Raw genomic sequence first — 14,262 nt, forward strand, 5'->3', positions numbered from 1 at the left:
GGCGCGAAACACGGGTATACCTTCTTCACGAGGGAATCATGGTGCAGCGTTGCGCTCAGATTAATTCTTCTCATCGGTAGTTAGGTGGCGACACATACTGACTCACGATTGTTACCACAGACGTGACGTAAGAATAGATCGTGCACTTTATGAACTTTCGGAACCTGAGACGATTACCTTACCGAACTATGATACATATGCGAATTTGTAAGTCGGTAATGTAGTCACCTTGAAGCACAAAAGTCTATAGAATCTGATGTCTATTTTTATGCTTTGGTTATCCTGTATGGATGTACGTATGTGGCTTTAACGCAGCGGTAATAACTGATGTTGATTACATTTTTACAAGACAAACTATATAGAATTGTAAATAAATGTATGTTTACGTAGATTACAGAATTAGAGATCATTTTCGTGTTATGCTGATTAATATCCATTTATCGGATCTTGAGAACCAATAAAATACAATTTACATATGTTTATTCAATTCGTGTATAGATTAGGACCTGCACACGTACATACATATATCGTTGCAACCAATTGCAATTCTGAATAGTGAAATACTAAGAGAATCACCCATAATAATTTGCCTTGATAGGTTGAAAAAAGTGCCAAAGGAATGAATAAACAATGTAAAAAGCGTACAGAGTACAGGATGACTACAGACAATTAAAAAATTCTTATGTACATGTCTATATCAAATTGGTATACCTTTTTACAAGATAACTTATAACAATCTACTTTAAGGAAATTAAATAATTATACAGAATGCTTTAATAATAATTAAATGTACGATTCATATTATGTATTTTACATTTTCCTGGAATAATATTTTATATGCAAAGATTGATATCTTTTTCTGACAGTAGAGACAAAAAATTATTGATATAGCAATAAATAATAGATTGTTCTACAAATTTTGTTACTTTCTTCTTTTGTTTATTTTAATACAGTGTGAGGAAATTAACTACTATTTCATGAATAACGAATAAGTAATATATGTATACATATATGTATATAGTACATACGTAAATCCCTGGATATGGTATGGTAACACATGTCTTGTTTTGCAACCAAACAACATGTCAGTATTTAAAAATGGCCGTAGATGTGGCTAACTGAAAGTGATTTTGATTGCACTACAATCGATATATTCTTATAATCGTCACGGTAAATACGTCAATGCCCTAACTTATTTATAGTATATCCTATTCTTTTTATTAGCCTGCCAAGTATTTTGACGTAAGAGTCTCGTGAATACCGCTTTATACTTTTAATGCTATCCCGTTCATAACATTTGACGAAACCAGAACTGCCTCAGTTACTACTTAATATTTGTCTGGCATGCACCTTTCTGCATAGTCGGTTCATCGATTTGGACAGGTAAATGACACCATATCTTTTTTAATATGCAATAACTAAATTTCTGAAATAATATGGCGGTAACACTTGTGTAGCAAGGTTAACTGTGAAAAACCAGTGAACAAAGAAAAATACTTTTTCAACAGTGTAAAAACATTTACAAAGAAAAAAAATGTCATCCGGTTTTAATGATGGCCCACGGAACACAGGCACACTTCCAAAAAGCAATAGAAGAAATGATAGAAATAGGGAACGGTCTGCTGTTAATTCTGCTGTTAATCCATTTATAAACCATTCCATTTATTATGGACGTGCACAACATACTAACAATTTGGTAAACTGATTTGAAAATAATTATAATGCCTCTAATTTTTAAGAAAGATATTTATTCTCATGATATAGTAATCTATTTACCGTAATATAAATTATTACATTATATTTTTAAATTAATAGAACAAGCTAAATAATATTGTATTTTACCCAAATGTATTGTAATAATTTTATTGTAATTTAATCTATACAGCGTAATTTAAATATGTTGAAGGATTTTATATATTATAAATAATCAAATATAAATTTAAATGTGAAATCTTTCTCAAATTGATGTAATTTGAACTTCGTAAATGAAAACTTTATGCTGCATCTGTATATAGCATTTTAGAAGATAATCTATTAATAGATAGCTGAATAGTGGGGAAGTTCTCTCTAAGAATACGTATCCAGATACAATTCTACCTCGAGACAGTAGGGTTACATTATTTCACTCACCATTTCTAGAAATCATTTCACTGTACACCTAATAAGTTTCTTTAATTTAACAATTACATGCAATAGTACCAACTTGACTGGAAACCAGTTAGTGAAAGGAAACATTTAAGGATAACAAAGAATAGTAATACGAGATCAGTTCCTTCTGTATCATCAACATCTTATCAAGATATATCTGAATTTGGTACATATTTAAATTTTTATGTCTCTGTATTTCCACACTGCAATTAATTGATATTTTTCTTATTGTTATCACAGCATCTTATACCTGTGGACGACCGTACAATTACAGTGCAGAGGAATTTACACATTGGCAAAAGATGGGTCCACCTACAGATGCTCAAACTCAATCACCTTCACAATTTGAAGGAAGAAAACCTTCTAATGTTGAAAAAATGGTAAATATCGTAATCATTATTAACATTAATAAATACACGAATAAATATCCATTCATCTCTTACAGCCTGACAGAAGTCAAGTAGGAGCTAGTTTAAATAAAATAACAGAATGTATTAGAGTTACATCAACACTGATGGATTCACTTGTTCAGTCCACTGATCCTGTAAGTGTATATAAAATCAATAATAATATCAAACAGTATTTATATGCACGTGTTAATATATTCTAGAGAGCACAAGCATTAAATGAGAAGTTGGGCACCATGTTGGAAGATCTTTATGATAGTGAAAGAAAATTATCCAGACTATTGGAACAATATGATAATCATGAATTGTTCTTTGAGGTTATTACAAAAACTATGTCTATTTAATTATTTTTTAATTTAGTATATTCTATTCAACAATTTCTGTCTAGAATGGAGATGAAAATGGCGATTTTAGTAGAGAAAATAAACTCCGTAAGGCGGAAGAATTGCAGAGGAAGCTTTCACGCTTAATGAAACATCAAGCAAGTGTTGTTGGAATGCAATTAAGTGTTACGGACAAATTAAATGAAGCACGCCAAGCTCAACATGCTCTTTTACAACAAGAAAATCAAAATGAAGTTACTTTAAGCCCATCATTACCTGTTGTAAATGTTGAACAACTGGAATCTGCAACAGCAAAGTTAGCTGAACTTCAATCAAAGAAAAAACGCATGGACCACATTGTTGCAGAATTGCATGCAATGGAAATGTCTGATAGGGGCAGCTGTGTTAGTATATCATTTTTCATAATATAACGTAACTCAAATTGGAAAGTAATTATCGTTTACTATATGCATATTCTAGAGTTCCGAAGGTTCAAGAAATTGTATAAGAGATAAAGCTGCTGAATTAGAAGCTATGAAAGCACAACTTGCTCATTTGACAGCATTGATGGACGAAGTGACAAGAGCTCGCGAATGTCTCGATTCAAATTCTGACCCTGAACAGGAAGTTGATTTAAATGGTGATATAGCAGCTGCTTTAAATTCTAATGAAGAAGAAAATGGATCGAATATTGTGTTTGATGGACAAAATGATGCTGATGAGAAGAGTTATGAAAAAAGTAGAAATATAGAAAATAGGCCTACAGTTGAAGAAATTCAGGTAAAATCATAGTATATATTTAAATATATGTTACAAATTATGTTCATACATTATTCCGTTCGTAGGCTTTTACGCAAGAGTTACGAGAACAGTCTGCTTTATTACAAAGTACTAGGGTAGAATTACAACGATTAAAGCAACCATCAGTTACATCAACAACAACTCTTTCCAATTCGACAACTGGTTTTCCTATTTCGACTCCTCCACCATCAGTCTCAGCATTAACTAGTTCTGATAAAAAGCTGGACAATAATAGTACTTTAGAGGCTCTACCAATTCAAGGAAAAATACGTCAAATTGAAGATCGAATGCGGAAGGTACTTTTTAATGTCTTTTTCGTGTACGTAAATAAATTAAAATCTATATTTATATCACTTGTTTTATGGGGTAATAGGATTCGTCACATTCATCTAGCGTCAACCGTGATCTAGGAGGACCTACTGACTTAAACAGCCATAGAAGTTCTAATTCCCATATTAGTAACACAAGTACTCCTGCTAATGTTTGGCTTCCATCTGCTGTAACAGGTAAAGTATGTCATAGCATTACAAATTTGTTAGGTTTAAACTACAAACTCTTACCATATTGCTTATAGGAGGCTCCAATGATCAAAGTGTAGATGATGTATCAACAGAAAATTTAATGGAGAATGCTCAAACAACAGCAATTGAAAATGGTTTCAATGGGAATTGGTGGACATATCCACCACCTCCATTAAATCAATTACAACACGGTAAGATATGCAAGATGCGTTGAAAATTGTTATATAAATCTTAAAAAGTATCTTAAAAATTATATTTCTTATAAAATATAATGTCTTTTTATTTAATATATTTTCAAAAATATTAAGTTTGAATACACTTTGTTGATTGAATCACGATTTTTAATATACATTGTACGTTAAAGAACAAACGATTGCGAGTTGTGTTTATATCTTTGTTCAGGTTCGTCTGAATATTATCGGCAATTGGTGTTAGGATCTCAAGCTCAACAGCTTCAGATGATGGGTACTACAATACAACAATGCTGTCAATTATTATGGTCTCAGCAGCGTGAATTACAAGCCATGCGCACAGCTATTAATCAGCTACAAACTCAATTGAGACAAACACATTTGCAGCAGCGAAGTAATAATAGTGAAAATAATGATGAATATTCTAATTTAAGTCGTAATGCTCATCACCTTGGTGAAACATTAGATTCTACATTGCCACCAAGTTCATCTCTACCAAATTTGGTGTCATTACCAAACTCTTCTCCTGCATTCTCGCACAATGCTACAGCACCATGTGTCAATTCTCAACATCAACAACAGCAACTGAATAATCAAGTACCACCTGGAAATAGAGCAAACAACTATTGGGATAATTTTAGAAGGTAATGAAATATCCATGTATGATTAATTCGTACAATTTCTGTCATTTGTCCTAGTTCCGTGAAAGTGTAATCTGTATCAACATAGATACAATTGTATCGTATACAAAATTGGAGTTTTTAGACCATGTAATCGTTCAGTATAAGACTTGTTTTTCATTTATGAAGTTCAATTTTTAATCGATGTTCGTTTCTTTTTCAATTGGATGTTGTTAAAAAACGAATACAACTTTTTAATTATATTTAGGTATGTTATAATCAGTAGATTGTATACATCCATCTTTCATTTTTGTGTAAATCTAATTTATCATTGCATAAAATAATAAACTTCACAGTCTATCTGTATACTGTTTGTCTTGTCTTTCTTACTTGTTACTACCCTCGTTTATACCATATCACGTATAAATCGCCGTTGATTTCAATTCTATACTCCAATGGTTAGTGAATATGAAACTAAATGAGGATAGTATATGGGTACGTAAACTATGGGTATGTAAAATAACGTGTTGAAGAATCAAATGAATTGAAATATTGTAATTCTGACTAACAATTATGGTTCAAGCGGCAATAACTAATGCTTCATTTTTTGTTCCTGATTTTGTTTTGGTTTTTTCATACATAATCCTTAACAGAACATAAAGTTTCTATATTAGTAATTTTACCTGATAATGCATGGTATGAACATTTTGGAAATGTTTGTGCATGGAATTAATATTTGCTTGTGTTTGATATTTTCAGTTATTCCAGACAAAACTTGCTGTCAGGGAATGCGAAAACTGTCACTGATGCGACAACGGGTGCCGTTGCAAATGCAGCGTCAGCTGGGAATACTATGTCAACTGTCAATACCTCACTTATGTATGTAATTGTATTAATTACTTAATTAGGAATATTTAGACCTAATTTTTATTCTTATGTCTGATGAATTTCACTTAAAGGAAGGATAAACGCAATCGAGAACAAGGGGCTGATAATTTGCCTTTGCCTTCACTAAGTGCAGCAGAAGTACAATATTCTCTGAACTTACAATTGTCATCTAACTTGCAACAGCAAGAGAGAGAAAATACTGTGACACGAAGTAATATTTTAACAAATGAAGTATCTCAACAACAGGTTGATAATCTTTGGGAAGAAGCACATTCAACGTTTCGACTACCATCTGTTATAAATGATGAACATCCACTTCAAAACACGAGGTATTTTTTAATTTACAGTGCCATTTTAATCACTTCATCTTTCAAACATCTAAGTATATTTGTTTTTATATTTATTATTTAGTTCAGAATTGAGGGAAGTTCTAAGTTTACTAATTTCAGTAAATAAGAAGCAACCAGATTATTTACTTACTGTATTAACAGAAATTAAAAACATAAGTGAAGATCACAAACTACGACCTCGACTACTGAGATCACTGCGTTCTTTGCAGGATATACAACCTCTAAACAATCCACTGGTTTGTATAGTATTTTAAACACATTTACAACTCTATTAGACATTATTTATGTATTACATGTGAATTATAATTCTGTTTTACAGAATGAGACGACTGATCAAACGGCTAGTGAAAGTTGTCAGTCTAGTGACGAAGATTCTGAAATAGATCTAGTATTGGATGTTGGTACAGAAAATAATTCATCAATTGCGAAATTGATTGTATCATCTCAAGCTGGAACTTCAACATCTCCAACTGCACATGTACCACTGTTAGAGCATTTAGACATGCCGGTAAATTTTACTATTAGAATTCAAATAAATATTTGTAATCGGATTTTATTTCATACTTTATATGCATTTTATAGGAAACACCTCCCACTGACATTTCATACACTCTGCCATTACTATATACTATTAAACCTGGATATAATGAAGATTTAGCAGAAGCAGATCAGTCCCGACCAGATTCTTCTAGGAATAAACAGGTATTTCCAATATAACTTGTTTTAGTATTATAAGTGCAATATATATCACAAGACACAATGAAAATATAATCTTGTATACAGCTCCTCAACAATGAAGATGATGACCAAGGTCAAGATGAAGCAATTGGACCATTAATTTCTACTCAATCATCAGATTATGAAATTGGCACAGAATAGCTAAATTCCATTTTATTATTGAATCGAATTCCAAGTTTTTCTCTGTTAAGTATTATATTTTTACTTATTTTAATACTTCATAATGTATCAATACCTTTCTTTCAAGAATGAAATGTGACAAAAAACTTTTTAATCATAACATGCGTTGCTTAGATTATAATAAAAATCATAGGTTTTAAGAAAAGTAAATATTTATTTTTAATTTTATGGTACAATGTAATGACATACTTATGAGTAACAAATATACAATTCTTGATGCGAATACAAAAAATATAAATGTTAAAAATGATTGTCTTGTACTTTAATTAAAATTCTGTTTCTGTGCAATCATTATCAAGCATTTGTAGTCGTTGAAAATGATAAATAGAGCACCCATGTGTTTCAAACAAAACTGTTTCATACTCAGCATTGTTTTCAAATGATTTAAAATTGTTGCTTGACAATAAATGTTCTGTATTACTTAAGAGATTATTATTACCTGCTGCCAAACAGCAGTTCTTGTTTCTTACAGCAACTTGTTCCATGTGTTTGTCAATAGTGGTAGTTATATGCAACAGTTCCGACTCATATGACACCTTTGCCAGTCCACAGTCCTTTGTATTTCTTGTACCACGGTGTGTGTGGTGGTTACCACTGCCTCTGAAAGGAAACCCACTAACTTATCGACTAATTTGGTTGGATACATTCTATGTCATCCATTTTGTCAGCAGATTATGTCCTTACCATCAAAAAAAGACCAAACTTACTAAGTGTCATTAGTTTATGAAAAAATATTAGCACCTGTGCTTTCCATTGCATACCATTATCCATGGTACAGAAGATGACAGGATGCATTAAGCTTCAAAATAAATTTAATGCCAGGATCGGATGAAAATCTCTGTGGTCACACGTAAATACACAACCTTATCCCCATAGGGATGTAAATCGAATATTCATATATTTGTAATGTCAATTAATATAATGTCAAAAGGGTGGTAACGTTATCATTGTACATTCATTAGATCCAATAATTTTATACTTCTAGATTTCTCCTATATGTTTTTTTTTTCTAACATGTATTTTCCCGCTCAAACGTGCATTGAAGAAAATGCAACGACCTCTAACAAGATGTGGCTGAATCACGTACAAATATGAATTGCTAAGGACGAGGTTTGTGTGATCGGTCACTCGAATAGAATATGGAAACATTATCAAATATCTGTCGCATAAAAGAATTTTAAATAACAGTGTTTTGAATTCTCTCCTACCTTCGCAAAATTTTTTTGGATCGTCGGCAGGATAGTGATCACTGTTGCTTCGCTTCCGGTTTCTCCGTCGGAGCGTATCCGCGTAGTTGTGTGCTGTCTGTCCCCAAAGTTGTTGTTGCTGATCGCTAGCCTTCAATCGAAATTGTGCTGATGCTTCTAGAATGACGGAATCGTTATTCAAATAGCAAGATGCCACCGAATAATCATATCCGTCTTCGTCAATTTCCATAGCTGTATCATAAGTACGAGGAGTGTGTACCGGCGTTCCACTAACTTCCTCGTGTTCTAATACAGGGTTCAGTTGATTCTCTTTTTTAAAAGTCGGCACGTAACCGTAATATGAATTTGACGACATGAACGATGAAACGACTGCTCTCGTGTTATACATAGCACCACTAGCTACCGCCATATTTAACCTTTACTTTTAATACCGATTTTTAATAGTACTTCGAAATGTTTAAATATATTGTATTATTTATCTATTGATTCGGTGCGTTTAACAAATTGATAAAAATAAACAAACAGAAAGCACCATAAAACGAACACGACGTCGACACTTTCCGAGGAGAACAGCGAATGTAGTTCGGGTTGGAACGTTGGAAGCCGAATATACTCGAGTGTTGAATCGGCAACGTTCGGCTGCACTCGCTCGATTGAGTCCATTTCTTTAAATCCCCACCAACCGGGTTTCCGACAATCGACCCACACATGGAAATTTGTCGTGCTTACGTTATTATCTGACTCAACATTTGAAGGTATTTTCAGGAGATGATCCTACTGTAAAATGAAACATGATTTTGAAACGGCTGAAATGGCATTGAGACTTTCATGTGTAGCATAGACGTGTAATACAGTATACAGCCGTTGACGATGCTGTGTTCCTATTGGCCATTGCGTAATGTAACTGATGCGATGTGTTGGAGTCATCTTATTCTTGCAAATAAAATACACGTTTGTTCACAATAGTAATCTTGTCTCATATGATATTTCATAAAAATATTCTTTGAAGATTTTTGTAAATATAGAGGATTTATTTCCAAAGATATTATGATTCTTTCAACTTTTTTAAAAGCGCGTAGTTTGAATTAATGGTTTCATACGAGGGGAATATCATGAGGGGAAGACTTTACCCACTTGGCACACTACTCGATTATACAGCTGTTGGTGAAATTGTCGATTACCTCACCTGTTTGCATTATGCATTCAAACACTTCATGTACTGAAATTAAAAAGAAAATGATAAATGTTAGAAGTGAAGAAAATTTGTGGGACATATAATTTTCGAAAACGTTCACACTTTCATTTTTCTTAAATTTTTAATATAAATCTGTTCTAAAATGGTTACGAAAAGCATTTTCAACGATCCGAGAGTTAAAATTTCAAACGCGTAGGACACCGCAAACAATGCATAAGAATAGGTTAAACATTTAATGTATTTCTTGTCTCATATTTTTGGAATTCTGGGAGATTATTATTATTTCGATGTCGTGCGCAACGTTATCGGTAGCTCACGGACATCGGTAGCCGACAGACTTAGCATAACTATAGCAGTTACCGACAAATATATTAACCGATTTTAATGAAACATGACTAGAAAAATTACTCTTCAATTGACCAAAATTGCTCACTAATTAGTTTTAATTGCTCATCTATATTTTTCGGGAAATATTCCAAAAACCTTTTGAGACGCCTAGTGATTTTTACGAGACTAGTGGCTTTCAAAAATATCCTAAATCTAGAACAAAAACTAAAACTGCCCAAAATTTGCCGTAATGCGTTTGTTATCGGCAACGTAGATTTTTATAAAAGGAGAATTCTAGTTGACCGTCGGCAGTGCATATTTAAATAAAACGATAATTCTTGTTAAAATAAAACGAGGATTCTGGTTTTTCGTTTACCGTTGGCAACGTAGATTTGTAGAAACCGCGAATTTTTATTTGCCGTCGATAATGTAGATCCGCTAGCATATCCGCCATTATCTAGCATCTGCTCTCCTTGTCAGAGTCCCCAGCCGACGGCAATACTTGACTAACCAACGATTACTACTGTCTTACGGGACGAGAGTCATCCTTTGCCAAGATTCCAGGCTTAGAAGTTACGTTAAATAAAATCACGTTCATATATCGCGATGAAACAACTTAAACAGAAAAATTGCGACAAAAAATCACAACAGAAATTACAACGAAAATTGCGGCTCACGAAGTTACAATTACCGAATATGAAGTTTATACAATTTATTTGCAACATTCTTTTATTCTCTCACGCTAGACTTTGTGGCAATTAAATAATTAGTTGTATCCTGCTCAACTCGTCGAAATATCGTCTGTAAGCACATACATTCAAAACATATCTCAATAAGCACTAAGCATCGTTGGCAAATTCACTGGTAAATGTAAATGAATAGTGTTTTCATATCTTTTTCTGAAAAATAATTATTTGCTCCAAATACGATCCATTTTAACTCTTTCGTTACGAACACCGACTATAGTCGGCTGCCAGATGAAGTGCTGTGTGTACGGATGCCGATTATAATCGGCGTCGGCAAGACCCGCGATACCCAAAATCGGTCCGGTAAGTACCCATGCTCCTAAAATTTGTTAATATATGTAAATTTCTGAATACCCACAATACACTCATTTTTATGTTTTATAGCTCTTAAAAAAGTATACATACAAGACTGTTGCGATGAACGTGGCGAATGTATTGATATCGCGCACACTTCGCTTCCCAAAGAAAGAGCTATCTTTATCGGAATAGTTGTGACAATATGTTGAGGGTACATTCGCTGCTCGGAAATGTGGGGTGTTTTCCTCTTCTACTGCCTCAATAATTGCGTCTTCTGACCACAATTCCTTGCGAATAAAAATGTTTTATTCCGACGTGGTTAATATTCGCACTTTACGAATACTCAAAAAATTCGAACTTTTTTGCGAGGTTCACTTGCAGAAATTCGTAAATTAACTACAAGTTCTTGTAACGGCTGGGTCGCAGACATGACCCATGACGCCCTATTCAAGAATGTCAAAACCTTTACCTGCTGTCACATCTAACACGAAGATTTATGTGATCAATGTGGATTATCCAATTACTGTTGCTTCGATAGTTTCTCTTTATCTCGATTTATGTAAGTTAATTTTGTTTAAACATTAGATAGTAACACTGTTTAAATCGTAGCCGTTAGCGGAGTGTTTTTCCCTAACGTGATTTCGATGTCTATCGTGCCGCGTGACCCCCGGGCGGTGGCTTTCAAAGGAAGGCCGCGAGCTAAGAATAGCAGGTAGAAAAACTGTGCTGATACGCTTGATTTCGGTTATAATTCGCGAAGTGTATACCGTTGAAAGACAAATCCGGTAGACACGTTAGAATATTTCGAACACGAGCGGTGATTTCACACCGCCGAGAGAGAGAGAGAGAGAGAGCAACGATATTAGGACAAGCGAGATAGCATATACGCGACAGTCAGCGCCACGTGTCGGCTAATCAGGATAGCACGACATTAGCGCAGCTGACTGCGAAGAGTCACAATTTAACAGTCCACAGAGAAGGTTGAGCAAAATTGAGAGGAACAATTGGATTGCAGCTCGCAGACAGAGTCTCGCTGTTCATCGTACGTGTCGTTTTCTCCGACATACTCACGCTATCTTGAGAGCAAGTTCGAGAGGAACACAGTGCTACCAAGTTCTGAACACGTAAGTCTTTCGATAGAAAATCTCTGAGGAGACAAGTTACATTACGTCTTGAGAGCCAGCTCGTCAGGAGAAGCTATTGCTGCCGGGACACGAGCCTGTCAGACTCTCTAGGCGAGACTCCCTGGTCTCGCTGGCAAAATAAGAGGGTGAAGAACAAACTGTGATGAAAGAGTTTAACTGGAAGCCGCCGATTAGGATCCAATCTGGCTGTAAACGGAATAACCCTCGTCCGGCACTCTTCACGCAGTAGAAGACCAGGAAAGGCGAAGTTCAAGTACGTGGCTGCAGAGTTGTTCAGGAACCTCTGCTCTCTGAGCGCCCGTACTATTTTCCTCGATTTTCGGCAGGATTGCCGAACGAAGGAAAAGGAGAAGTTGCTGTCTAGCCGTACGTAGCGTGACTCCTACGCGCGTACGGTCGGTTTAGCTTGCCTGTCGACAGTAAAAAACGTTCCCAAGCGAACGCCTCCGTCGACGCAGCGTGGACCCACTTTCCTAAAAACCGCCCCGCACTCGAGTACTTCCTGCTCCAAACGGACAAGCAAAGTCGCGAGGGGCTCCACAAAGGGAAGCGGTGTAATAAGGGCGGCGAAGGTGGAGTACCACAAGCGAGGGACATCAGAGGACAGTAGACGTGGAGAACGTTCCTACGCGAACCTTACCCGTCCACGAAGCCAAGGGTGTGCCAAATCCCTCAGGCGACACCAGTCTAGTAAAAACCGCCCCGCACTCGAGTACTTCCTGCTCCAAACGGAAGAAGAAAGTTTGCGAGGAGCTCCACAAAGGGAAGCGGTGTAATAAGCGGTCAGACTGGTGAAGCCACGGTTACGCCCGTACCAAAATTGCCAAGGTGACAGATAGAAGTACGCTTGTGCAGCGTACGTTGGCGGATACCATCGAGTCCGATCCAACCCCTTCGACCTCCTCACCACTTATAACGAAAAGAAGTATAACGTGAGCTTGGAAGAAGGGCGGCTCTTTCACGCCAGAAAAAGACAGTAAGATCGGCCTCACCCCCGGTGAGCACTAGTGGAGCCTTACAACCTCCACTAAGTCGCGCTCCGGGTTTGAGCAGCAAATATTCCTGCAGCCGACGCCGATTGCACCTTGGTTCGAAACTGCACGCCTCAGTCGTTGCCGAGTTAATCAAGGTTCGAAGCCGCGTGCCTGCCATCGGCGTATTCCTTCAAAATGGACTCGTCGGTTTTTTTTTTAATACAGTTCACTGACTCCCTCTGCGCTACGCAGAGAGGTAGAGCGTTTCCCCCTCCGAACGTACGAGCATCGTTGCGAGGAGCGAGAGGAAACGGAGAGACAAATACGAGAACAGTAGTATCACAAAGTTGATTATTCGTATTTCTTTTTTGTTCCTAGATATCCAAGGAGGTAGAAAGGGAAATTGACAATAAAAAGTCTGAGGATCAGCCCAGAAAGGAGTCTGACTAAGACGAGCCCTTTTGTTCTTAAAGGAGCCTAAATCTTCGACGAGCACATTCTTGCCCTTAAAGCAACACCATGCTGTACTGTTGGGAGGAAACAATAAAAGGCTAGTCCTTTTCGAGACTCGCAAAGGATATTTAAATACTGTAAAAGCATTAATTTCTCCTTGCTTTAATCCACGTCCCTCATATCCCGACCGACTAGAAAGAGAGGTGGTTTTCCAAGCAAGACCAGAACGCTTTTTAAACAAACACCGATAAGAGAGTATTAGAAGGTTTCATTAGGGAAAGAAATTCTTATAATTATTATACAACTAGAAACAATAAATTTAACAATAAAATTAATAATTTTGTTTGTAACCTTAATTCAAATCTGGTGTTTGGATTATTGAAACTTTTACAATTCTTACTGCTGCTCCTTCACTTCTACTGCCTTCCTTTGCTGCTGCTGTTGCTTCTCTCCTGCTTTCGTGTGCTTCTTCCTATTTCAAATTCTAGAGGCAACGTCGCATCAAAATGTGAGTCGCGTGCTATTTTTTTATTGGTAGTATTCTTAATGTTACGTGTACAGTGACAGTATACTTGTTGCGAGTTATGTTGTATATCTAGTTAGGGTGTATTTTTCAAAACTTCACATTTTTCGTCTGAATTCAAATGTCATTCCTGTTGTTTCTGGTTTCTTATTCACACTCATCGAAGCAGATTCATTTTGTTAGAATAATTTGAAACTAGGCTTTTTAGCTAAGATTTTCAGATTTTA

General features: G+C 35.7%; 2 protein-coding genes across 4 annotated transcripts; one reads left to right on the forward strand and one right to left on the reverse strand.

The window, feature by feature from the left end:
* The first annotated feature begins 1,076 nt into the window (after positions 1 to 1,076).
* Cmb (combover) lies at positions 1,077 to 7,448 on the forward strand. The gene is made up of 18 exons (XM_078192544.1): positions 1,077 to 1,383; positions 1,509 to 1,696; positions 2,197 to 2,314; positions 2,389 to 2,528; positions 2,594 to 2,692; positions 2,759 to 2,872; positions 2,944 to 3,282; positions 3,359 to 3,658; positions 3,724 to 3,975; positions 4,053 to 4,185; positions 4,254 to 4,391; positions 4,603 to 5,035; positions 5,771 to 5,890; positions 5,971 to 6,228; positions 6,311 to 6,485; positions 6,569 to 6,757; positions 6,832 to 6,951; positions 7,033 to 7,448. The coding sequence occupies exons 2-18, from the start codon at positions 1,535 to 1,537 to the stop codon at positions 7,126 to 7,128; spliced, it is 3,186 nt and encodes a 1,061-aa protein (XP_078048670.1). The 5' UTR covers positions 1,077 to 1,383; positions 1,509 to 1,534; the 3' UTR covers positions 7,129 to 7,448.
* On the reverse strand, positions 4,858 to 8,984 carry LOC144476026 (uncharacterized). Of its 3 annotated transcripts, XM_078192547.1 has the most exons (3): positions 8,376 to 8,984; positions 7,607 to 7,765; positions 4,858 to 4,995 (listed from the first exon to the last, which is right to left on the reverse strand). In XM_078192547.1, exons 1-3 carry the CDS (start codon positions 8,782 to 8,784, stop codon positions 4,985 to 4,987), a joined length of 579 nt encoding a protein of 192 aa, XP_078048673.1. In that variant the 5' UTR covers positions 8,785 to 8,984; the 3' UTR covers positions 4,858 to 4,984. The 3 variants fall into 3 exon arrangements, 2 of the variants coding, with proteins under 2 accessions (XP_078048673.1, XP_078048672.1); XM_078192546.1 differs by lacking the exon at positions 4,858 to 4,995 and having other exon boundaries at positions 7,312 to 7,765; positions 8,376 to 8,983; XR_013494946.1 differs by lacking the exon at positions 4,858 to 4,995 and having other exon boundaries at positions 7,645 to 7,765; positions 7,852 to 8,982.
* Positions 8,985 to 14,262: the final 5,278 nt, after the last annotated feature.

Source organism: Augochlora pura, chromosome 10 (assembly GCF_028453695.1).
Source record: "Augochlora pura isolate Apur16 chromosome 10, APUR_v2.2.1, whole genome shotgun sequence".
In the NCBI taxonomy this organism is placed as follows: Eukaryota; Metazoa; Arthropoda; class Insecta; order Hymenoptera; family Halictidae; genus Augochlora; species Augochlora pura.

Bases quoted from the DNA above. Each gene is read 5' to 3' on its own strand.
- Cmb (XM_078192544.1), top strand. From the start codon at position 1,535: ATGTCATCCGGTTTTAATGATGGCCCACGGAACACAGGCACACTTCCA. The intron at 4,186-4,253 runs GTAAAGTATGTC...TATTGCTTATAG, and splicing joins GCTTCCATCTGCTGTAACAG to GAGGCTCCAATGATCAAAGT. The intron at 5,891-5,970 runs GTATGTAATTGT...TTTCACTTAAAG, and splicing joins ACTGTCAATACCTCACTTAT to GAAGGATAAACGCAATCGAG.
- LOC144476026 (XM_078192546.1), bottom strand. From the start codon at position 8,784: ATGGCGGTAGCTAGTGGTGCTATGTATAACACGAGAGCAGTCGTTTCA. The intron at 7,766-8,375 runs GTAGGAGAGAAT...TTCCTTTCAGAG, and splicing joins TCCAAAAAAATTTTGCGAAG to GCAGTGGTAACCACCACACA.